We start from the raw sequence: 24756 nt of genomic DNA on the forward strand, positions 1-24756 counted from the left end.
CTATACACATTTATTAGAACTATGGAGAAAACAGTCTTGATTTTCCTCTGAACAAGAAGCCTCCAATAAAATACACTGAATTTTCTCAAGCACTTACACAAAAAGGTAGCATTAGATTTTGTTCCCCTCTTCAACTTTCAGATGGCATTCTACAGTATAGCAATAGCAAGGCTCAGAAAAACAAGCAAGGGTTAGAGAAGACAAGCATCAACAATAAGTTAACCAGAAATATGAAGATGCAACTGCTCACTTGAGCACACATGTGTAATAGCAGCACAACTTATTTTATATAATGCCACTGCAGCCAGCTTGTTGTACAGCTCTTGATTTACACATTTAGTTTCTCATACTGTGATTTAAATTCTACCACTTTCATTGCAATTTATTCCGCATGAGGATGTAACATCATGGCCTCTTTTTGAATCTGTTGTAAACAAAACTGTTGTCTGGGTATTGGCTGTGTAATTCTTCTGTCTTGTATATTCACACACAAAACACACTCCAGCACAGACTGTGTGATGTCTGGAGAGCCTTCAGATCTCCTCTTGCACCAAGATGTAAATTTGCTTTAAATCAGGAGACTATCTTACAGACAAGATGTTGCAGAGGCACACAGGTGATAACCAATGAGGATAACAATTGAGAAGAAAGGTCTAATATGAGAACACTAGTGTAGTCTGGATGTAACGTCCAATAAATGAAGTCCCTAAACTGTTACCATTAGGAGCTCAGAGAGAAAACTCATTCAACAGTAGCCATACTTTGGCAATTTGGCCACTCTGTGGAGGGGAGAAGGAGAGATACTGAATTCAATATGCTTTTTTCTGACCGTTTATGTCAGTTTTCCTATTTTCATGGAGTCTGAAACAGTAACAGTAAAAATACAGTTTGATAACTTCTCTGAGAAAAGAAGACAACACAAGTGTATTCTTTTCACAAGATTAAAAAAAAAAATAATTTGAGAGTCCAATGGCTGATTGAATTAATTGGTCCTGTTAGCACATGACCACCTAGAAGCCTTTTTATAAAAGGGCACACTACAGAGTGCCTGGCACCATCTCTCTCAATGATTATCAAAAGGAACCAGTCCAAGGGAATTGAATCAAGTCAGATGAAACGAGAATGAAAACATGGCTCATGAACAAGACATCTGTGGTACAAAGAACACTTTCTCATGAAAAAACAACTGCAAGGAAAATTATTTTTAGTGACACAAGGTGAAGACAACATACCTTTTAGACAGAAAAAGGCTTTGGAGAGTAGGATTTAAAATTTGCCAAATCTTTATGCTAGCAGCAGATGATGAGGGTGGTTGATCTGACCGCAGCTTGCCAGCATCAGAAAAATTAGCACCAGTTTTAGGCTGCATCTGTGTGTATTTTCTTCCTATTTTTGTCCACAGGACATTCGTCAAGATAACTTTGGGTTGCCTGCCATTTAATAATAAATTAATAATAGGGTGCTGAGAACTGCTAAAGTCACACAGATTCAACAACATTTTTCTACAAGTTTACTGTCTCTGTATCGGACCTTGTATCTTCACCAGAATTACATTCACTTCCCTGACAATTTATAAAACAGTTCTCTTTGGAGAAGAGGAAACACAAGCATCTCTTGACCAGGACAGCCTTCCAAGGTTTTTTTCTTCTGGCGTCAGTGACTAACACATCCGTATATGATTCTGAAGAGGTAAATGTTCAGTGCAGACACATGGAAATCTTGGTGCATCTTCTTATTGCAAAATGTTAGAAATGGTGTCACTATGGTCTTACAAACAGTCCTGAAAGTGTACACTTGAGCATTTGCAGGATATGGAAACAAGGACTCATATTGTAGCATCATATTTGGTAATCATGATACTGGTTCCCATATCACAAATTAGCTTATGTTCTTCTTGTGGAAGAATCAAGAAGCTAGTACAATCTCTTAGTTCTGAAGCTCCAACTAATTTTTATTGAATTTTGGCAAAGAAACAGCATACAATTATAAATTACAAAGTCAGTAAAAACTCACTACACTATTGAAGTTCTTTAAAAAGGTATTCATAATTTGCCGATCCTGCTAGATTGGTACTCAAGTCTTTGCATAAAGAATTAATTGTGCAGCATGACCAGTAATTTGGAAAGTTTCCTTATGAACTGGTAAGCATTATATATCATAGATAATTTGTAAGGATTGACTTTATTTTCAAACAGATGAGACCTGGAATTGTTTTTGCAGGGCTGGTCCTAAGCAGACACTGAGGTTCAGGCTCATTTGACAATTTAAAAAAATTGAGGCAAAAATTGCTTTTTGGATTGCATGCTTTGCTTTACAAACTAAATTGTTCATACTGCAGAGCAAGAAGCCTTCCTTTATAGCTACAGAAACCTTTTACTACTCACATAGTTCTTATATGCATGCTACAATGACATTTATTAAGCAAATTGCTGTTACTCTTCAATGGATTGAAAGCACTGCAAGCAACTTGCCAGAAATTAGTTTTCCCACAGACATGCTGCATTCAGCTCAACAGCACAGTTATGGGGTACCTTGTGGTAAACAAATATAAGTATGGCATAAAAACTGCTGGAGAACAGCAGGATATATCTAAACCTAAAAAAAATTAATCTGGAACCACATTACTAGTGAAACACACTGAACTTGGGGAAGACGTTTCACATCATCATTTATTTTTGCTCCTTCATTAGCTGCTGCATGTTGAGATTTCTTTTCCTGTTCACTTTCTATGTTAACAAGACACATAACCCCTCACTGAACTTGAAAAGCCAGCAAGGTTCCTATGCACAGCTTGCACAACCTACATGTAAGATATGAATGCTGGTCAAGCTTACTAGATCTCTGTATCACTTACTACCTTAACATGCATGCAATTAGCTGCTTCCTCTTTGAGCTCTGCTATGCATATCCTAGACCAGTGGTCTTCAAATTTCATTTGTTTTAATCATACATCTCTATCACTAAATATATTTTGAGCATGTATCTTCAGTATGTTTAATTTTTATACATATGTACTAATAATATACATTAGGAAATAAACAGAAATTTTTAAAAGGATGCAATAAAGTAAACTATTCATTAATTGTGCAAAATATATTTCCTTCCTGCATCCTAATGGATTGTCTTGCTCACACCACACCTTAGAGACCTCTGCCTAGACAAAGGACAATAACCTAAATGGTTCCCATTCAAAGCTAGGTAACTTGAGTTTAAGTGAAGGCAGTTTCCTCTAATCTCTTTGACTTCTTTTAGAAGTAAAAGAAACCAAACCAAAACAAAAACAAAACAAAAAAACCCACAAAAACAAACCAAAACACCCACACAAAATACCCCAACCTGAATAAAGACAACCTGATGCCAAGAATCTGGACAGAGGTGAAAGCGTTATATAACAGATTGGCCCTAATTAGCTCTTGGGAAAAAAAAAAGTAATCCAGGGTTTCTGAACTGAATCTATGAAGGCAATGAGAAGACACATGTACAAGGACAGTCTCATTAGATGACTGATCTAAACTACAGAATTGCTTCAGAATGTTTTAGGCAGAGTCAGGAAAAGGCAGGTATACATTTGTTCTTTTACCTATACCTGTTACTCTGTAGCTACTAAATCCAAAATTCAGCTACGTAAGAACCTATTAGACCATTAAGAAAATTTGCAACTAGTAAAACAGTTAAAGGCTATTACAAGGTGAAAGTCATCAAATCATGCAAATTCATCTTAGGACACTAGACATTTACACTTCTGCTTTAATTTCCTCCTTAAAGATAAAGCCCAAACTACTTCAGAGGTCCAGTTTCTAAAGAGCTATAGTGGAAAGACATTTCATCTTTTGGGGTACCAGAAAAGATGAAGCAATGAAAAACTAATCCACGTATTTCTCCTCTTCCTCAAGAAGGACTCAAAATTACAGATCAAACTTTGAAGTATTTAAATAGCATTTTTCCAGTTTTCCTCCAAATACAAAATGGTTGCAGAAGTGGGCCATACTAATACAAAGATGTGAATCAAAGTTTCTCCTTTAAAAGAAACCAAACAAAACCAGAAACATTTTAAAATTATTCCTTTAGAGCACTAAGAGACAACAAAAATGTGTTATTCTCTACGGAATACTTCCGTTCTCCTACCTAGGATCATGCCGAGCCTAATAGTTTATTTTCCAAATAAACTAAATCGTTTCTGTTTTCCTTGTTCCACCTCACAGAAATGCCAGGTATGTTTTTTCTATTTGTCAAACACAAGGTATCATAATGAAATTTTACTAAATTTAGAGTGAACCTGGAAGGTAATTAGTCCAGTGGGAACATACATGGTTACAGAATCTTTATTTTAATTGCATGATCGGGACTTGTAAAGATAACATAAAAAAAGATTCCAAACTGTAGGGACTTAAGCAACACCATTATGACAGAGAAAGCCCAAAGCACGAGGTAAAGGAGTCAGAAACAAAATTTCCAGTGAAACTGGATTTCATTACATATAGTTTGTTGGCCACCTTGGAAACTCAGACCTGACATTCTTTGCCCACATTCACATCAGCACAGACCTTGGCAAGCTCCAGGGCTGAACGTAATTTGGTTTATTTGATTGTTATTAGGTACAGAATTTGTAATGTTTCCCAGTCTCTTGATTTAAATGGATCTATACATTTTAAGCAAGTATCTTTGTAAAAATGATCTTAGAATTAAAAAAAAAAAACAAACAAACACAAAAAAAAACACCAAAAAACCAACCAAAAAAGAAACCAAACCAAAACCACACGTGCAACTAGCTTTGCACTGTAAATCTGTGCAAGGAGAGAAACTTTTAACAAACAAGAAAGAAAACCATGTACAACTGGATATTCTTAAAGATGTCACTGCCAGGCTAAGGCATCACTTCTTATGTGGCATCAGTTTTTGACTGAAGACCTTGACAGGACAACTGGTTATGACCTGATCTTCAGAGCTTTACAGTGGCATCAGACCTTTCAACGGTTTCCCTTTCTAAAGGGGGAATGGCATCTGGCAGCACTTCTTGAAAAATTCTGTCATTAAGACTGAGCATAAAATAGATTCAGGGAAAATATCTACACTTGAACCAACCTGTACATATGTAAACAATGGCAGAGACAGAGATCCCTGAATTACCTGTTAAATTGTCCACTGAATAAAGTGAGCAAGTAATGCAAAAGACACAAATTAGTGCCAAGAAGAAAAAAAGGCAAGTATACATTAAAAGCAAGTCCCACTCGCAGACCCAGCAAGTAAACTGCACCAGATTAAGACTGGAGGCATCTTGGTAAAGAAAAAACAAAGGTTCCTAAAGCAAGCACCTATCATATCACTTCTTATCTACCTCCACAAAACTGAAAAAAATACCTAAGCAAAGGTAATGAAAACATATATGCAAGAATGGAACAGCTGAAAAAAAAAAAATTCTGAAAAATGCTATTAGCTGCTCCTGCCAATTCTATCACAGAAAAAAAAAAACAAGTATTGTCCTACCTTCCAAAGCAAGGGACCAAAAGCTATTAATTGTTTGCACCCCTTTGGGGAAAATGTTTGACCTCTATTTCAGATGAAACATGCTTCCCTAAACATTTGAAATTAGCTCCTATCAATAAAGAATACTGTTTTTAAAACAACAGAAGCCAATAGCAACTAGTAAGTAAGTCATTAAGATTTATTTACTGCTTTTCATTGCAAACGAAAAAAGGAACAGAGAAACTTTTGCATTAGAAATATTCTCAGCATGCTACTTCACCTTTCCTCTTCTGAGGAGTGTTACCAGTTCTGACTTTTGCTCAACAAATACCACTTCTTCAGAACCTGTGTGCTCTTTCTACTTATTAGGCAACAAGGTCAGTGTTGATTTTGACTTAATGAGAAACACTGGGTACTCTTGTGGAAAACTTAAAACAAGGGTTTTTTGCATATGGTAAATTAAGTTCATTTTACAACGTACCTTCAGCTAGTCTCTAAGCACACATCTCTTTCTGAGGAAGTGAAAAATGCACAGGTTTGATATCTGAATGTTAACTGTCTTTTTACAGTCTAAATTATCTCTCGCTAATGTGCTAGTAAGAATTTTGGTTAAAATGATGGAACATCTACAAATGCTAATTGAAATTCTCTCATCTCTTAACATACGTAACAGATCCAAAAGTAACTCAAAGTTGAAAGGTCAGTTCAAAGCTTACTGAAAGGCCTTTAGAGATTCACATCAGGTATCAACCATTTCACAGCATAATTAAAACTCAGGAAGCTGCAATTAACATAACTTTTATACTTGGCTAGGTTAAGCCACTCCCTCAATCAAAATTACTGAGAGAAGCATTTTGAAGTAACTACATGTTAACTAATAGCTATGCCTCTAAGGAGGTACGAAAAATAAATTCTGAATCTTTTATAACTTCAACTCTTCCCTGCAACAGCTGGAAGCATTCAGAATATAAACATCAGGGTAAACAATGACTATTCTTAGGTTGCAAAACACCAAATTCAGTGTCAAAATCATTTACTGTCATTAAGTATTTTCATTACCTGTGTGCACTTTGTTTTCAACAGCCTCTTAATAAGAAATCACTTATGAACAAGTAATCTTCCAGTCAGAAAATGGGGCAGAGAATGCATACTCTTCTTTGTTTAGAGTTGATTTGTGGAATAAAGATTGCTTCGTTAAGATAATTCTTTTATTCACAAAGTCATTATATATTGTAGCTGTTAATGAATCTAGTTCATTTCCATTTATCAATGTAGTTGACACTTGGCTTCAAAATTTCCTCAGATAAACAATTACTTAGTTGACAGCTTCATAGAAGATGATTTTGACTAATTTGTCATCCTCTCAAAGAAACCTGCTCTTTGCAACAAAGTATAAAGAAGTGGCATATCAGCAGTCTTATTTACTCCCTTAGGTGTCTTCACTGTAACAAGGTGAAAGACCTCTAGCTTTTTATGGCCTTCCCCTAACAATCATCATATTGCTCTGGTTGTTGTTTATTTGATTTTAAGAGATGACAAAACCAGGTTAACATCTGTGAACTACAGAGCAAAAAGTGACAAGCAAAAGATAATCTGGCAAACTTCTTAAATATCCTAAATACCTAGGGCTGGAATGATAATTTACACTTAAACAGTAACAAACACCTTTCAGTATTCCAATCAGGTCAAGAAGCAGTAATTCCTCTAGTAAGTGTTGCACTAACATTCCGATGTAGCAGTCTTGTGTTATGTTAAAACAAAGAAAAAGTTACAGTTGCCATTAAATCACTGAAACATGATTCTCCAAAGGTTGAGAAAACCCTGTGTGACAATTAACTAGAGAGCAGATACCCATCCTCAAGAAAGATTATGAAACTCTTAATATACATAGAACCAATTTTAAGATGACTTCTTACCCAATAAATTCTTCATCATTAGAGCTGTGTCTGTTGCAGTCCTTTTGCTTTTTTCCTTTTATGTAATACTTTCTGTTGCTGGCACTTAATGTGCACTGAAATAAAACAAATAAAACTGCCAGGTTCCAATATGTCATAATAGGTGTTACACTAGAAAGAGGGAACAATGCCAGACATTGAAACAATGCAACTGATGCAAATAAGCAGAGCCACAAAGAGTATATACAACAATTTCGGGAATAATTAGTTTGCTTGATTTAAAGCACCCACATACCACCTGACCTTGAATGGAACCTTCTTATCCTAAAGAAAATTGACAATACAGAACAATTCAATTATATCCCTATTTAAACAAGAACTATCCTAAACAGGGACTTAAGTATTAGGCCTGTTTTACATAATCACAAATATGCAAGATAAATGCATGGAATTAAACAAAGCAGAGGTTAACCACTCAGAGATAGTTACATTCCACTCAGAGATAAAAAATTCAGATAAGGAAAAGCAATTTGAATATTTGGTACTTCAGTGGCAAAAAACACAACAGCAAGACTTTGTTTTTTTTTCCAAATCCTCTTACCTTATCAGAACGTATTTACATTTTTCAAATTAAGTGAAGCCCCACTAAGCCATATAGTTATTTCTGCAATTCCAGAAACTTATCTCCCTCAACCATTACCTCCTAATCATTCCTCACTTTTTTTTTTTTACATAAAAGATAATAAACCAAACAGATGTTTGAAAATTATGCCAGTCAGGCTGAAAGCAAACTCATTTTCATTTCTGTTAAAGCATGGGGTGAAAAAGCACTAGAAAAATTTATGCCCATGCATAATTTACAGTGAGGACTGAAAGGTGCATCTCAAGTCAGTCTTTTCCCTGTCATATAGGGACTGACTCTAATGGAAAATACCCTCATTACTACAACAGCTAGGAGCAAGAAATTCTTTGAAGGTGCTCTCACCTCCTCCCACCTTCAAACATTATCTAGTACACCTCATAGCACTTAGTCTTTGAACATGTTAGAGACCTATACGCCAAAAATCATTAAAAGCTGCACAAAATCTCTACGACAACATGGAGCAAACTCCAGCAACATTAAATACAACTAGAACAGGCTTTATGGCTAAACCAGCAATATTTATTTTAATTATGATACTTCATGAGCAATTTTTTTTTTTTTAAGACTAGTCAGCCCCCTATTATGTGGGAAAATCTGAAACATATAGACAGAGATAGGAAAAATGAGAAATGGAAAAATCAGCCAGTAGACACAAAACAAGGAAAAAGATTACTTTTTTTTTTTTCCCAGTTCACCAGGTCTAATCACTGTTTTTATACAAGCAGAGAGTAAGACAGGAGGAATTCCGTGCAAGTGCTGCCTGGCTCCACCTAAAAGGCTGTTCCTTGCAACCACAGAAGACCTTATTTCCAGCTTTAAAACCTGACTGCAATCGGATGCTCTGCTCACTTAAAGTATTAAAAGTACAGAACCACACAATCAGTTTGTATTGCAACATGCTCAAAGAATTGAGCTGGGTGACATTATCACCACTATCGTAAATCAAAAGAATTCCTAACTTCCCTCACTAGGTTTTTGATACTCCTCTGTAGGGGAGCCTGTTCGTCTATTCCATGATTCTGAAATCACTAAAACCAACAACAACCAGCAACTCTCAGTGCTGAGCTGAAGGAGTCAAGAGTAGCAAAATAGGTTTCCAAAACTTAGCATTTTAAAAATGTTTACTGTATCTGGAACAGATTTATAGAATCAAATATTTGTTTCCATAAGCAACTGAGATGATAAAGACACGCATGATAAAGAAATGATAAACACCATATAAGTACTTCTACAGTCTTTTGGCCTTAATACTGAAATCAGCTATTTCTGTCACCTAAAATTCTGTCAAATGTCATACTTCCTATTTTCTCTTAATGTTTAAGCTCTTAGATAAAAATAATGATTAATTAAAAACTCAATGTAAAACATATTTCCATATCATAACAGGAAGTTTGATAAGTGAGCTAAATATAACCTAAAAGTTCAGTAATCAGAAGACATCTAACTAACTTTAGATATATATATATATGTATATATTTATATATATTTGCTTTTAAATTTGTGATTTTCAAGATAATTTTGGGTCAGCTGAAGACCTACTCTGCTTTTTAATTATTTATTCTGCAATACAACACTAAGACTCCTAGTCCTGTAACTGTATGTTTGCAGGTAGACTTCAGATCTACACACTTGTCTCTTTCCAAGACAGTCTGGGTCAGATATTGATCACAAGGGAGCATTCAGTATTGAAAAAAATCCATCCTGCAAAACAGAACCAAAACCCCATACAACATTCTCCTATGTACATCATACTTCAAAGAACTTCTCTTTACCTCTTTTAAAGGGTAGTCCCAATGGTGGGAGTCTGTGAACCTTGCCAAAGGGGACTGAACTTGGGCATCCTCTGATTTGGTTTTTGTTTTCTTCGTTGGTGTATGAAACTGAAAACAGATGATGTTGCACACAAGACGAAACTAAATTATCCACTGCTATTGTGAGCTGACATAGTGCCATGTACAAAGTTTTCTTAACTGTCAGGCAAATTGACCAAGTTGCAAGGGAAGCACTGACCTCTAACTTTAATTTAAACGCATGGCTCATCGATGCTTTATCCCTAAATTATGTGCTGTACAACATGAGGAGCTAGCTTTAACACATGAACTGTCTAAATAAGTTCTTATTTCAGTAACTTTACAACAACTTCAAATGAGTGCCCTAAAGGTGACAACCAATCTACTGGCACTGACAATTTCTTAGTTCCCTCTGATTTGTTTTCACTCTAGTTTAATCATCTCATCTTAAAAAATCGTAAAGAGAAAACAAAGTAACTGAATGTCATGCTAAATGTCACACCAGGCAAGTTCTCAAAAAAAAAAAAAAAAAAAAAGGGAGAAATCAGGATGAAGAGCAAATATATCTTGTAAGACTACAAGTATTTTGATATTATAATTTATCATAAATACACTATGTTCTCAAAATTGTATCAGCAATGGTATCATCTACTGTCATTGCCAACCTTTGCAAAAATGGAACCAGCATTTCAAAAGTAATTACTGACAGATAAAGCAGTTAGTATTTTGCAGAAAATTGCCAATTCAGAGGAAATGGATAGGGTAGAAAGTTCATCTACTGAAATTCAAACCAAAAGTGGTCAAACTAAATTTCTACCAGTTCGTAAAGACAAGGAGAGAGATTAAAATTTCCTATCAGTTAATTAAGCCAGTTCAAATAGTATCAACTGAAAGAATGAAAGTGCAGGTATTGCCATTTCTCCAGGAGTCCTGGGAAACAAAACCTTACCTGCAAATACAACCAGATTAGAATGTATCACAACATTTATATCTTTCAGATAACTGTCTATCTCGGCCAGGAAAAAGCTGAAGCTACTCCATGTGATGGCCATTGTCAAGTGTACTATGAACTGACTTTGCAAGCTACTAAATGCCCTGCTTGTAACATGAAATTACAAGCAAAGACTCAAACAGTGACATGAACACAGAAACTGTGTTCATTATCTCAACAGGGAGTCCTTCGGACAGACCACAACTGAAGCATACTGTACCATGAGATAATCCTTCAATTCTTCAGTTTGAATTGCGAGTGCTCTTAATCCTCCTCTACACTTCTTTGAAACAAAGATGTAATGTTTTAGTAATTAGACCTGAATTTTCTATATAGTACCTCAAACTGCTTTTGCTCATCAAATGCTGTAATAATGAATACGCCTAATAACAGATTCCTCAATCTATAGAGGATGCAAGCGCTATGCACAGGCAACAATTCTAATAGGAGTACCTCCCTTCCCTTTCAATTGACATTTAAAGATTAAAGTAGACATTTTCTTTTCAAGAACATCTACCATTAGATCGTTTGATTGTCATTTTGTTTTGACAAGTGGCCTATAAACAGGTTTTATCAGTCAGAATGCATTACTCTGATCTGCACCTTAATGGCCAGGAACAAATTTCTTATTTCAGAACTCCACCTGCTGCTCAAGTAGAGGCTTCCACTGTGAAGTTTCTCAGAATACATTTATCCAAAATTTTAACATGTGTTTAAAGTTACAGAGGTTCAAATGACCTCTATCATAACAGATAACACTGAGAACAGATAACATTGAGAAAGGTAAGGTCAGACACACAAAAGAGATATACAGATGAACAAATAGGGATAAAAAGCACAAGATACATTCATCAGCAAAATTCCCACTGTACAGTATCTTCCTAGTGCTTGCAGTCATTAAGAAGATGTTGGCTTGCAGTGCCTGCAATTAATTTATGGAACAAACACAAAGTCAAGAGGTAACCAACAAAGGTTTGTATGTATTGTAAGTGCAATTTACACAGTTGCCTCAGCTTTCCCCTTATAGAAAGGGACCACTCCAACACATACATGTGCATACGCACTTAGACTCCTCATCTAAACCAGTAGTACTTTTCTGAAAGTTCCCACCTGTAGGAACAAAGGTCAGAGAACACACATAAACAAGGTGCTGGAAACAGCTGATTTCTAGAACACTAGACAGTCCAAACCTTACCTGATCTAACCAGTTGCTGTGCCTACAGTTTGTTTCCAACAAGCTTTCACTGCTAGAAACCACTACTAACAGGGATATTTTAGAAAAATTAAAAACAAAAAAAAAAACAAAAAAAAAAAACAAAAACTAAACACTAGCATAAGAAGCCTGAATACATCTCTGCAGATAACAATGTTATGCAGCTCTTCTACTTTGAATTCTTTAGATGTTAGTTTAGGCCTTAAAATGTTCTCAAAACCACACATTCAACAGTAGACATTACTACTGACTGCTACCAGCATAAAGCATTTCTCTTGAAAGAGTGCTCCAACAAAGCAAAAGCTGGACCACTGGAGAATAAATTTGGTTGTGCAAATACATCAAAACATCCTAAGACACCAACAGCCCCAAAGTACATTGCTGCAAATTGTAGGACACTTACACTGACATTGCTTGAGGATGCTGTTTTTCCTTCCATAATTTTCTCTACTGAAAAAGAAAAAAATATAAATAATATAAGCTTAGCAACTTTCTGTTTATTTATTCAGAGGGAAGCAGGAACACAGTAGCAATACTAAGCAAGAACATGAAATTAATTTTTGAGCAAGCCAGTACAAAGAAATTCATTTGTAGAATAGCTTGTGTTGGAAGGGACCTTAAAAGTCATCTAGTCTGACCCCCTGCCACTGGTAGAGACACTTTCCACTAGACCAGGATGCTCAAAGGCCCATTCAGCCTAGCCTTGAACACTACCAGGGATGGGGCAGCCACAGCTTCTCTGGGCTATTTGTGCCAGTACCTTTTCACCCTCATCATAAAAAATTTCTTCCTTATATCAAACATAAATCTATGTTCTCTCAGTTTAAAACCACTGTCCCTTGCTCTGCCACTACAAGCCTTGGAAAAAAGTCAGCCACAATACAAGAGAAACATGCGACTAGGAAGTTCATATACTTTTATTTATACTTTTTTATTCAGCTCAGCGGTTTTTCAGCTTTCAGCCTCACCCCCCTGGTGTGGGGAACAGCAACATCTACAGCCTGTTAAAGGAAAGCCAAAGTACTGCCTATTTGGACACCTGCAAAGTGAAGAAACTGACAAGCGACGGCCCTCTGACAGCCCTGGGGGGCAGCAGAGGCCGCATCCAAGGGTGGCACCACCCGGGCTGTCAACGCAGGAGACCGCGCCGCTGCGCCTGTAGCTGCCGCCGAGCCGAGCAGCGGGGCAGAAGGGGTCTGCCCGACACCCCAGCTTCCTCAGCTTCCCCACCACTTCCCCAGCTTCCTCCCAGGCGTCGGCTTTTCCTGCTAGGTAGGGAACAGGCTGTTCACTAACAAGAGGCCAAGTGCTGAGGGTCAGCAACTCCACTGCCTCCCCAGCCTTCTCACAAAGAAGCAGCAATTGCGCCACTCCACCTTCCCTCTCCGGTATATCGCAGCTCACCCTCCCCCGCCTGCCGGCTTTCCTAGTCCGCGATAAAAACCCCTGTCCAACAAAGACGGCCCAGCCCAGCCAGGCAGCACGGACACTGCCAGCCAGCTTTAGTTCTGCTTTATCCCCATCTCAGCCCTAGAGAACAAACACCCATACCACTCACCAGCGCAGCTGCGCCACCGCCAGTCTTATTTATGCAGGCCCCACCGCCGTCACCGCCTGCGCAGCTTCCCCGGGTACTTCCGGGCTGGGCACCACCTCCGCCCGGCTCGATAGAGCCGCCCGCCCGCTGCTCCGCCCAATAACGGCGATAACCGTCCCCCCTCACCCGGATCCGCCCTGAGGCGATGCCCGCGCTCCCCTCATGAGCTCCGTCCCTCAGCCGTATCCCGCGAGCTCTCGCTCCCCGACCCCTCCCACCCTTCTTCCCCTCACGAGAAGGTTCCCCTCGCTTCCCCGCACCCCCTCCGGTTTTTAACGGCTTTTGAGTTTAGTTCGGTATAAAGCCTCTGAGGGAGAAAAACGTAATCCACGTGGAGTAAATGATAGTGTTACACTATGGGAGTCTTCCCGCAGCCAAGTGGAGACCAAGACCCATCTGTTGGGTTTTGGTTGGTGGTTTTGGGTTTGTTTGTCTGTTTTCAGGGCACCTTCAGAATCGTAATTTTTACTTGTAACTTTGAGTTTTCCTTTTGTTTTGCCTTTATTATTATGTAATGGGAGGCTGTCCCTGACGGGTTTCGACAACTTTTCAGTTTCACAGTCGAAGTTTAGTTGTAACTTATGATCAGGTGTAAAGTATGAGATGTTACCTTGTAACTGTCTGAAAGGCTTTACGATGACCTTAACTATCAGCAACTGATACATTTTATAAATATGCCCATAATAAAGTACATAAAGTAACAAAACCTGAACTAAAATGGTTTATTTTCTTTCACACAGAACTGTCTAGAACCCCAGGGTGAAAAAGATTTCCATCTATGATGATGACGGATTTTACAGGAGAGCATACAGTAATTTTAGGCTTCACTAGAATAAAGTGGTTTTGAATTTAAAATCTTATGAAGAATATTACTTGTACTGCAGTAGTGTTTGGAATATGCCAATTGCTGTAACAAACACTAGCTGAATTTACAGCGGAAGCATTTTACACTCCAACCAGAAAAGTAGGAGGGGTTTTTACTCCACACCCAGTAATTTTTAAAAAATCAAAATAGCAATTGTAAAGACTGCCAGAATAAACACCCTTGAATATTGCATTTATGTGTAGACAGTGAAGGACAAGCAGCAGTCAACACTGACTTAGAATGCAGATTTATAAAAAAAAAAAACCCAAAAGATAAATTCATTATGCAGCATCTAGAGCAATCTGTAACTGCTGCTTTTCAGTTCTGTAAATGGTATTATTTCAACAAAATCAGTCCTCCAGACTAAAAAGTATGAGTCTAAGGTGCTATTCAAGTGAATTCTTTATTGATAAACTACTGTAAATTACTTCAAAACTTTTAAGTTCACACCCCGAAGGCAATTTTAGGAAGGGAAGTCATACCTACGCCTGATGTAACACTGTTGCTTGTTCCCGCCTCCTGAAATCCTCAGAAAACTTTCACAATGCTGTGTAAATTATTTCTTCAAGTAGATGTTCAATATTACATACATAGATGTTCAATATTACATACACAGAATTTAATTTGTAATCATGTATCCTTGTTTTGGTTTGGAACTGAGAAAGCAATGTTGTTGAAATAAGAGCATAGTAACTTCCTGGAAACTACAGTTTCCAACCTTTTGGGGGTGAGAAAACGGCCCTGAGAAGTGCTCGACAGCATACCATTCCATGGGGAAACTGCATTTATCTCTTCCTACTTGTTATGGAATGCTTCCTCTGTGCTTCAGCTTTATCCACAGACATCTTTTGTTAAATTGCGTCCACTTTTCTCCTACTTTATTGCATAGGGAAAACAACATGAATACGGGTAGCTTCCTCTCTACTGAATATGATCTCTTTTGTGTGAACTGCCTATTTCAGTGGTATAGCAAACAGACTCTGTCTCTCCCATCTCCTTCGTGTCTTTCATGCCTTCCCACAGAAGGAAAAATCACAGATGAACACATGCACTTGTAACTTCCTTGTGCTGTTTCCATTCCAAGAAACTGGCAAGACAGTAAATGGTTTAACTACCACAGAATCTGATTTTTTTTTCCCTTTTCTATATGTACTTATTTTATGAGATAAAAAAGGAGAAGGTACTATTTTCTAGCCTACTCCCTATTAATCAGAAGACAGGAATGACCTTGGAGAGATGACAATATCTCTGCCCCAATGGAGATTGCTCAAAAGAAAACCTGAATCCCATGCAGGAGTTAGTTTCCAACTCAAGTTGCTTACATGAAAATATTCAGATCACTTACTTTACACAGCTTTACTGCAATAGTGAGTTTACTGTTGTTTACTGTGTTCTAAAAACCTCTTGTTATTTCAGTAAGAAAAATTAAAAGGTATATAGCAGCTTGTACCAATGTCTTTGCCAAATATAACTTTATATAAACCATTTGCAAAAAAAAAAAACAAAACACAAAAAACACCCAAACCTGTGCTAAGATGATAAATTAATTTTTAAAATTGTTATAATTATAGGAATTTGATTCTTGCAAATATCTGCTGTTAGGAAAAAGTCCTACAGAACAGGGATTCTAACCACATCAAAGTTTACCCCATGTTTACCATTCTACAGCCAGTGACAGTCAGTAGTATGATGAAGGGTTATACAGAAAATAGGAGGTTATATGCTTAATTTTTGAGTTGCACGGAAACCACTTCTGCGTATAATTCTTATCAGTTCATCAGTCTTGTATGCTGAAAAACTATCTTAGCTTGAACTAGAGATCTCAGTCTAATCTCATGGAAGTTTGCTGCACGGACATTATTTTCTCCTGTTCCTGGATCACCATGGCTAGCTTATTCTGTCATCCATTGTACAATTTCCATGTGGCAAGTGCTTGCAAAGATGAACAAGTAACTGAAGAGATCATTACTAATGTACTGCTATTGGAGTTTAGTAACTGAAATCTGTGAGAGTCTTTACAAGCAGCTGGTTTACCACAGCCTACCAAGAAATAGCCAGTATCAGTAAGTATTTTGTTTGTAACCACTTTTAAATCTGTATTCTTATACAATAGGGTTTTTTTTATGTAGGTGTCATATGGAGGTCTATCACTACAGTAACATAGTCTTCTTAATCTGTAGTGGTTACAAACAAAGCATGAACTAAGCTTGAGGAACCTAATAGAGGGTTCAGAGTACCAAGAGGAACTGAAGTACAACTTCAACATAAAAGGGGAACTGAGGCATCTGGATACAAATGAGTTCTTTGTTTTCAATTATTACAAGAATGCACATGAGCAGAATCATAAACGCTATCAAGTTTTGGGACACTTGATTACCCAATATGTTTATGAGCTCCTGGAAAGAGTCTGCATGCTGCAGAAAGTTCATATTCCTACTGATGCTACAGAGGATGAAGCAAGAAGTTTCTTTTTCATGAGTGAGAATGCACTAACAAGTAACTCTAGCCTAACTGTCCTTCTTCAAGACCATGGAGTGTTCCGTGCAGGACAGTGGGGGCAAAGGATAATTATCAGTGAAGGCCTGGGGCATGGAACATAATAAACACCATTCATCAAAATGGCCCTTGAAAGCCATGGGGGGGGTCACTGTACTGAATCCCAATGACAACTTCATTGATTTTAAGACTGAAAAGGAAAGGTTAAGTCTGTCTACCAGTCAAGAGGCACTGACTTCAATGGAGTCTACCTGGTGGGTCCTCAAGAGAGGCAGCTGCAACCCTGAGGAGCATACCATATATGTATGGGATCACTTCATTTCAAAGAGTGCAGTCAAGAATGTGGCCTTCATTGCTCATGGCTATGGTGGCTCGGTGTTTGTTGACTTGCTAGTGCAGCGAAAAGGGGAGGTGATGAATAAAGTGTACTCTGTGGCATTCATTGACTTCACGCACAACGTGTGGCACCAGACTAGAAGTGATCCACAACTACAAGAATGGATACAGAAACACTGCCGTGAATGGGTTTCAAACAGTAAGCCTCTAGATAAAGCTATGGGTTCTGTCATGAAACTGAACTGTCGTACTGTCTTTGCTGGGACAGAAAAGTATTGTTTAGCCCCCTCCTGCTGCTTACATTCCATCTTCAAGTACCTGAAGAGCACTCTGAAAGCCAAGACTGCAACAGCCTCTAGACAATCACCTACTGCAACTAGAAGCAGAACAAGTAAGAAGTGAGGCAATAAAGGTATACTGATTTGGTTTTGATAGTAGTCTCTTCCTTCCATAACTGCCCCTGCACCTTTCAGTCATCTAAGGACCCTCAGCTCACTGTGGAGCAACTTACAGTTCGAAATTTGAAGCTAGTTTGTTTCTTTTTTGAGAAATACACAAATCCAAGTTAACTATCAGGAAATAAGTTCATTGTTGTAAGCTGTAAGCCACAATCCTTCGGTTAGCTGTGAAATTTAAGTTGTGCAAAATAAAGATGTTAAGGTATAGCAACTCTCATCTTTATCATTTAAAAAAATAAACATTCTGCAGTTACATCTGCATAATCAGACTAGACTATCAGAAAAACACTTGCATAAGTACACAGCTTTCATTAAAAGGACAAATCTGGAATACCAAAAGCATGTAAAGGATCTATTTCCTTCTCACTATATACCAGAGTGTTTAAAATCTTTCAAGAGCCTGAACATCCACCTTCCTCCTTGAAACATTTACTGGTAAATTGAACAATACTTCAGGGAACTACATACTACCACCAACTGAAAAAAAAAAAAAAAAAAAAAAATCCAACTAAACCAGTGAAATTACTGGGCATGAGCTGCTATAGGAACACAACACTAGCAACCTGCTGTTACCAAGCTGATACAAAAGGACATTGCTGTTTTCCCTCAGCTGTTTAATTTTATACAGAGGTGGGAAATAAGAGACAGTTTTTAAGTGTCCATACTCCAGGTTTGCAATTTATATAAACAGAAGGTCAAATAACCTTTAAAGTGAATGTAAACAAAATGGTTATTCTGAATTTCCAGTTTAATCCTGTGGGAACTGAAAGTACTCAGTAGCTGAAAAAAAGAACTCTGATGGATGATAAAACCTTGTCCTACACCTTCAGTTCTCAGACAGAAAAACCAAAATGTTGAACATTAACACTGGGTATCAGAGAAAAGAGTGTGTAAACTTCTCTTTTGTGTTTATATCCATTTCAGATTTCAGTCACCTCTAATCCTGTTTGAAAAAGCTTCTATCCCATTGTCCAGTAATGGGTAAAAGTGTAAAATTCCATTGAAAAGGCAGTCAGCTGAATGCTCTTGAGAGCAAGCATAGATTTTAATAAAGGTAAGTTTACTGTTACCGTATCTGATTGAAAATGTACTAACTAGATAATTAATAGACTATGTGGTGGCTTCGTTCACTTAAAGCTGTACTGCAGATGCCATAATCGAGGATGCATACAATCTGCCTGTTTTGTAGGTGCTAGTCAGCATGCAACTCAAAGAATAGTCACTTGTGTGAGTTCTAAGCATGAATGTGTAGCTTTATTCACAAGAGAAGTATGAGGTGACAGAATGTCTGTTTTCAGAACGAGATCAATATGATCCATCAACGTAAATACTCAAACTGTCCCACAGTGCCAGAGGTGGCTAAACAGGCTTGAAGAAAAAATGGGTTCTAGAACATTCACTATTTCCAGAATTCTTTATCTCAGGTTAACCCATTAAATTCCTTGGTAGAGAAGGTCATATTTAGGAATGTTATTGGGATCAATAGGACTTCTCACAATGAGCTTTCCACGCATTGCACCACGGTAAATCACTTCAATCAGATCTATAAAGTCTTGCTTTGTTTTGAAGCTTCCTACAAATTTGGTATGATCTGGAGACCTAAATGTAAGCATAAGATAAAGGTAGAATTGTAATGCTAAAGTGTTCAAAGCAAAAACACCTAACAACAAGAAAAGATGTACAGTGGTATCAGGGGCTCTGACGTGGTCATTCTGAAAGAATGAACAGCACTGGTAATGGCATAGCCAAATCAGGAGTATACTGTCACCACTAACGTCCAAAAAGGTGCAGTGTCATGCCCAAGACTTTAATCATACTATATTTTACATTCAGGCATGTTTCACAGCTGGCATCTACTTAATGCACCAGCATTTGAAATTGAAAATACATCTTTCTGGCTTCCTATGGAATTCTCAGTGCAGATGCTAGTATAACAACATTACAGTTTTCAAACGTTACCTTCCCCTGACACGGTAATATAGAGAAAGACTAAGAATTCTGAAAGTTATAATAGATAATGCCTGGCAGGATAACATACCCATAATCAACCTTCATGTGTTGTCCATTGAAGAAAAATACAGTAGATGGAATATAACTGATGTCAAAATACTGGGTGTACACTGGAACCTTGTTCACATCCACCAGGTAAATCACTGCCATTTTACTTAGGTCGTGAGCTGTCTTTGCAAGCTGAAAAGAGTGAGAAAATTCGATGACAGATAGACTAAACCACAAGAGGAAAAGGGTGGCAAGCTTTACAAAACCCATTCCTCTTATGTTTTACCAGCTTAATCAGGGCTAGAGTATCATGCCTTACCTACTTCAAGAACTTTATACATCCACTACAATAACATCAATGTTTTCTTAATTTTCAAATAGCTTTATGAATATAGTATTATTTCATATTAGTTATGACAATTTTCATGAGACACCATATTAACCAAAAGTAACATATCACAGTCACTTGTACACAACAGTACAGTTTTAACGAACTAGTAGAGTTAAAAAAAAAAAAAAAAAAACTCTTACAATATCATCGAGCTGCAGACAGACAGCATCATTATCTCTTCCAAACCGGAGAACCAAAACCTTCTCAGCCACGATTTTTATTGCCTGATCCACTTCCCTCTTACAGGTCAATTTGGGCAGCACAAAACTCATCCTGCCAGGCCACGGCTACAACCGAAAACCCTACCTGAAAGGAAAAAAAAATCCAAACCCAAAACAACAAAAAACCCCGTCAAAAATAAGTGAAACCTTTCTATGCTATTTTAAAAAGAGAAATTCCTGACCACCACATCGGACTGACAACCCCTCGGGCTCAGGCGTTCGCCTCACGTCCCAGCCCAGCATGGCGGCTGGCCCCTGCCCTACACCCCGCCCCGCACCAGGGCCCGAAGGCTCCCCGCGGGGCCCCTGTAGAGTCCTTTCCCGCCAGCTCGGGCCTGCCCACGGGATCACCGTACTCCGCAGGGCCTCGCGCCATGGGAAAGAGGAGAGAGAGCCGGAACCTTAAGGTGCAGCAGCGGAACGCCGGGGGCAGCCAATAAGCGCAGCTCCGCAGCCGAGAGAGAATGAACGGAGGACTGGGCCGTCCCCGCGCACGCGTAGGCTGCTCCCCGTGAGGTGAACACAACATGGCGGAGTGGTCGGTGCTGCTGTAAGGCCGCCGTTAGCCGCGTCCGATAGCCTCTTCCTTTCCTTCCTTCCCTCCCTCCCTTCCCACGCGGGACGAGACGGACGCCTGGCGGCTGGAGCGAGGCAGCAGCTCTGGCAGGTGCGGGCGCAGCCGCTGGAGGAGGCCTCTCTCGCCACGTGTTTCTCGCCACCGAGGGCTAAGGCTGAGAGACCCGGGGGCCTGGGGTGCTTGAGGTACCCCGTCGTGCGCCCCGCGGGTGATCATGGGAGCGCCCCTTCGCTTCCCTGACCTGTCGTGCCGTGCTACCCAGCACAGCTGTCCCCTGCGGGCGCAGCATGGGGAGCGGGGCGCGCTGGGGAGTGCTGTGGTGCGTACGCGGTGCTTGGAGGTGTCGCCAAGCTTGTCGCGGTTTGGTTCAGCTGTGGGCTGTTTTACAGGTTGTTACGGTTGCTTATTCTCCACCTCCTGGTTAACTGTCCCTAAGATCAGGTCTGATTTGGCTCATAGTGCGGTGTGAATGCAGGCATTGCTGAGGGAGCCGCGAACAAGGGTCTCACAGGACGTACGAGTGCCTTTGGTGTCAGTAGCATTAGTAGTTTCAGTGACCTGCCCTGTGGAAAAGCAAAGCAGAGGAAAAACCTTGCAAGTTTGCAAATAAAGCTTTTCCAAAATACAATGGTAGAAGCTAAAATGTGATCTTCTGGGAGACAGGATTGTTCCAGAAAATGTTACAAAATGAAGCACCTTGTCCATTTTCATAGTTTAGGTAAATTAGGCCCACGCCTCTGAGCTATATAAATATATTTTTGGTCTCCATGAAGCATTTTGATTGTGAGGGGGTTTGATTGGGTTGTCAGATGATACAGATAATTTAAATAGATTTCAGACAATACTTAAAGGTTGGTTGACCACATTTTGAATTGCAGTAAGTGTTGCTGTTACAAGCAGCAGAGCTGACTGTCTATTTGCAGCAGTGCCACAGACGCTGTTTTTATGTAGAAAACATTAGAAAAGTAATAGTGGAAGTAGGAATTTCTGGTATTTCCCAAGAAGTTGCTGTCTGTCAGTCTTACTAAGGATGAAGATCTGTGTGTGGTGGTGCTTTTTCTGATTCCTGACAAAATTTTTCCTCTCTTACTGTTTTGCAGATGAGCATTTGAACACAGCACATGTCTAAGTATGCAGTCTGCCAGTTTGCTTCTGAAAAAAATCATAAGAAGTTCTGTCCTCCCATTTGCTGCACAACATGGGATGAAAAAGGATTTGTTTCCACTCAGTAGAACTCTGAGTTTATCACTTTTCCTGAAGCAGGACAATTCATGCAGTCCCTCAGAAAAACTAGATTTAGATGCGTGGAAGAAGGTAATGAAATCTGGGTTGCAAGAAGAAGTCAATGAGACGGTCTCTGAGCATAAGGAGCCTGCCACTTTGGCTGCTGCACGTGAGATGCTGGAGATGTGGAGACTAGCTGGCAAATCAGTTCCAGAAAATATCACCGAAGAACAACTGAAAACCTTTATGGAATGTACTTCCAAGTCAGCTCAAAAGAAATATTTAAAATATTTGTATCTCAAAGAACTTCACAAGAAAAATGACAAAAGAAAGATGGAAGAGAAAAGGGAAAGGAGGCTAGAAGCACAAGAGCAAGCTTCAGAAACTGGTGTGACCAAAAAGAATTCATTCATATGTTTGTGGGCCAACTGTATGGACAAAGTATGCAATTGGAGGGCTGCACAGTCGATGGTCTTTGGCCAGCCACTAGTATTTGACATGTCCTTTGAAAAAGATATGTCTGTCCGAGAAGTGGCAAATACAGTGAGACAGATAGTACTGAGTGAAAGTACCAATCGAAGATCTATCGATCCGTTCCACATCCACTTCTGTAACTTCAAAGACAATAGCCTCTATCATAAGGAATTTATCAAGCATTACAGGGAGGCGTGGGGCAAACTGCTTATCACTGTGACAGACCAGTGCTACACAGAAGTCTTTCCAAAGGAAAAGCTTATCTATCTGACTGCTGATTCTCCCAAAGTAATGAAAACATTTGATCACAATAAAATCTATATTGTGGGGTCAATGGTTGACAGGAACATAAAAACAGGGGTCTCTTTAGCACGAGCAAAGCGACTGGGGCTGGAGACTGCGGCCCTTCCGTTAGAGAAGTACTTGCTCTGGAATACTGGTGCCAAAAATCTCACACTGGATCAAATGATGCACATTTTATTAACCTTGAAAGACACCGGAGACTGGCAGAAGGCTCTTGAATTTGTTCCAAAAAGGAAATACTGCGGCTTTGTAAACAAGCCTGTACATGAACTGAAAAAAACCTTAAGCCTGATCAACACTCTTAAACTTGGAAAGAGGCAGGAAGAAGTACGAAAGCAATTTGCAAAGAACTACTCTAAGAAGCAGACACAGAAGTAGAGTGATGAGGAAGAGAATTATTTTTGTTGGGTGTTTTTCTTTTTTTTTTAAACAGGCAAACTGTGCCCTTGAATGCTCTGATATCTCAGGACTTCTGAAACTATTCAGCTCTTTATCTCTAAACATGCCTTTGGTTAAGTTTGAAAGGACTGTAGTTAGGCTTTTTTTTAATTACTTTGGTATTCCAGCTGTTTAAATGTATTCACGTTTGAAATTCTGTAAAAGAAATTACCTGATCTGTTCTAAAAAACTGCTCTGTACAAAGAAAATCAGTCTGTTTAGTTGGACCATGCTGGGACAAAGGTGAATCAGAAGTTTGTTCTTCAGAGACTGTCTCGGTGCTCTGGGTTTGCAGTGGATGGAGGCTACTCACAGGTTAACCTTATTCTGAAAGGTTGGTGAAGACAAAAGAGAAGACATTTTTCTCCATTACTTCCTGAAGCCACTTTTGGTGTGCAGACGAATTCACTTTTGACAGCTGAACTAAAACAATTGAAACCTAGCATGAGTTTGGGAGTTGCACAGCTTGTTTCTGGGGGTTCTGTCTGGCATGAATGAAGTCCCTGGTGAAGGGGAGTTAGTCAAATATCTTGACCCTACCAAAATAAAAAAAAAAAAAAAGACATACCTTTGTGTAAGACTTTTGTCCCCAAGTGCCTGTTTTCAGTCCATGTAATACAGATTTCCCAAAGCACTGAGCTTATGAGATGAGATTTAACCATGCCAGTGCAAGGTCCTACACCTGGGTCAGAGCAATCCCAGGCACAGCTACAGGTTGGGCAAAGAAGAGATTCAAAGCAGCCCTGCAGAGAAGGACTTGGGGGTGTTGGTTGATGAGAAAATGAACATGAGCCAGCAGTGTGCGCTTGCAGCCCAGAAAGCCAACCGTATCCTGGGCTGCATCAAAAGCAGCATGACCAGCAGGTCGAAGGAGGTGATCCTGCCCCTCTATTCTGCTCTTGTGAGACCTCACCTGGAGTATTGTGTGCAGTTCTGGTGTCCTCCACATAAAAAGGACATGGAACTGTTGGAACAAGTCCAGAGAAGGGCCACGAGGATGATCAGGGGACTGGAGCACCTCCTGTATGAAGACAGGCTGAGGAAGTTTGGGCTGTTCAGCCTGGAGAAGAGAAGGCTGCGTGGAGACCTCATAGCAGCCTTCCAGTATCTGAAGGGGGCTATAGGGATGCTGGATAGGGACTCTTCATTAGGGACTGTAGTGACAGGACAAGGGGTAACAGGTTAAAACTTAAACAGGGGAAGTTTAGGTTGGATATAAGGAGGAAATTCTTTCCTGTTAGGGTGGTGAGGCACTGGAATGGGTTGCCCGAGGAGGTTGTGAATGCTCCATCCCTGGCAGTGTTCAAGACCAGGTTGGACGAGGCCTTGGGTGATACGATTTAGCGTAAGGTGTCCCTGCCCACGGCAGGGGGGTTGGAACTA

At 39.2% G+C, this 24756-nt stretch overlaps 4 protein-coding genes across 7 annotated transcripts in view; 2 read left to right on the forward strand and 2 right to left on the reverse strand.

Moving 5' to 3' along the window:
* SENP7 (SUMO specific peptidase 7) overlaps window positions 1–10041 on the reverse strand; it is a 39427-nt gene extending 29386 nt beyond the window's left edge. Inside the window, exons 1-4 of the mRNA XM_061454426.1 lie at window positions 10012–10041; window positions 9774–9881; window positions 7380–7474; window positions 1233–1430 (exon numbers count right to left, since the gene is read on the reverse strand). Coding sequence (XP_061310410.1) covers window positions 1233–1430; window positions 7380–7474; window positions 9774–9881; window positions 10012–10041 — 431 coding nt within the window. The remainder of the gene's footprint in view (window positions 1–1232; window positions 1431–7379; window positions 7475–9773; window positions 9882–10011) is intronic.
* A 3771-nt stretch (window positions 10042–13812) lies between these two features.
* On the forward strand, window positions 13813–17954 carry LOC133269781 (putative protein FAM172B). Its single transcript, XM_061454487.1, is given in 4 exon segments — window positions 13813–13831; window positions 14333–14403; window positions 16638–17084; window positions 17086–17954. Coding segments are annotated over 3 exon segments (1086 nt in total). The 5' UTR covers window positions 13813–13831; window positions 14333–14370; the 3' UTR covers window positions 17692–17954.
* Window positions 17955–18979: 1025 nt separating this feature from the next.
* TXNL4B (thioredoxin like 4B) lies at window positions 18980–20712 on the reverse strand. Its single transcript, XM_061454493.1, has 3 exons — window positions 20277–20712; window positions 19786–19937; window positions 18980–19346 (listed from the first exon to the last, which is right to left on the reverse strand). Exons 1-3 carry the CDS (start codon window positions 20406–20408, stop codon window positions 19181–19183), a joined length of 450 nt encoding a protein of 149 aa, XP_061310477.1. The 5' UTR covers window positions 20409–20712; the 3' UTR covers window positions 18980–19180.
* Window positions 20713–20737: 25 nt separating this feature from the next.
* TRMT10C (tRNA methyltransferase 10C, mitochondrial RNase P subunit) lies at window positions 20738–23956 on the forward strand. Of its 4 annotated transcripts, none has more exons than XM_061454475.1 (2): window positions 20738–20873; window positions 22035–23956. In XM_061454475.1, the coding sequence occupies exon 2, from the start codon at window positions 22066–22068 to the stop codon at window positions 23311–23313; it is 1248 nt and encodes a 415-aa protein (XP_061310459.1). In that variant the 5' UTR covers window positions 20738–20873; window positions 22035–22065; the 3' UTR covers window positions 23314–23956. The 4 variants fall into 4 exon arrangements, with proteins under 4 accessions (XP_061310459.1, XP_061310458.1, XP_061310461.1 ...); XM_061454474.1 differs by lacking the exon at window positions 20738–20873 and adding an exon at window positions 21005–21024; XM_061454477.1 differs by lacking the exon at window positions 20738–20873 and adding an exon at window positions 21234–21253.
* Window positions 23957–24756: the final 800 nt, after the last annotated feature.

The sequence above is a fragment of the Pezoporus flaviventris genome, unplaced genomic scaffold, assembly GCF_033815535.1.
Source record: "Pezoporus flaviventris isolate CSIRO_AGI_PZ_B2104156 unplaced genomic scaffold, CSIRO_AGI_Pfla_v1 ptg000015l, whole genome shotgun sequence".
NCBI classification, from domain to species: Eukaryota; Metazoa; Chordata; class Aves; order Psittaciformes; family Psittacidae; genus Pezoporus; species Pezoporus flaviventris.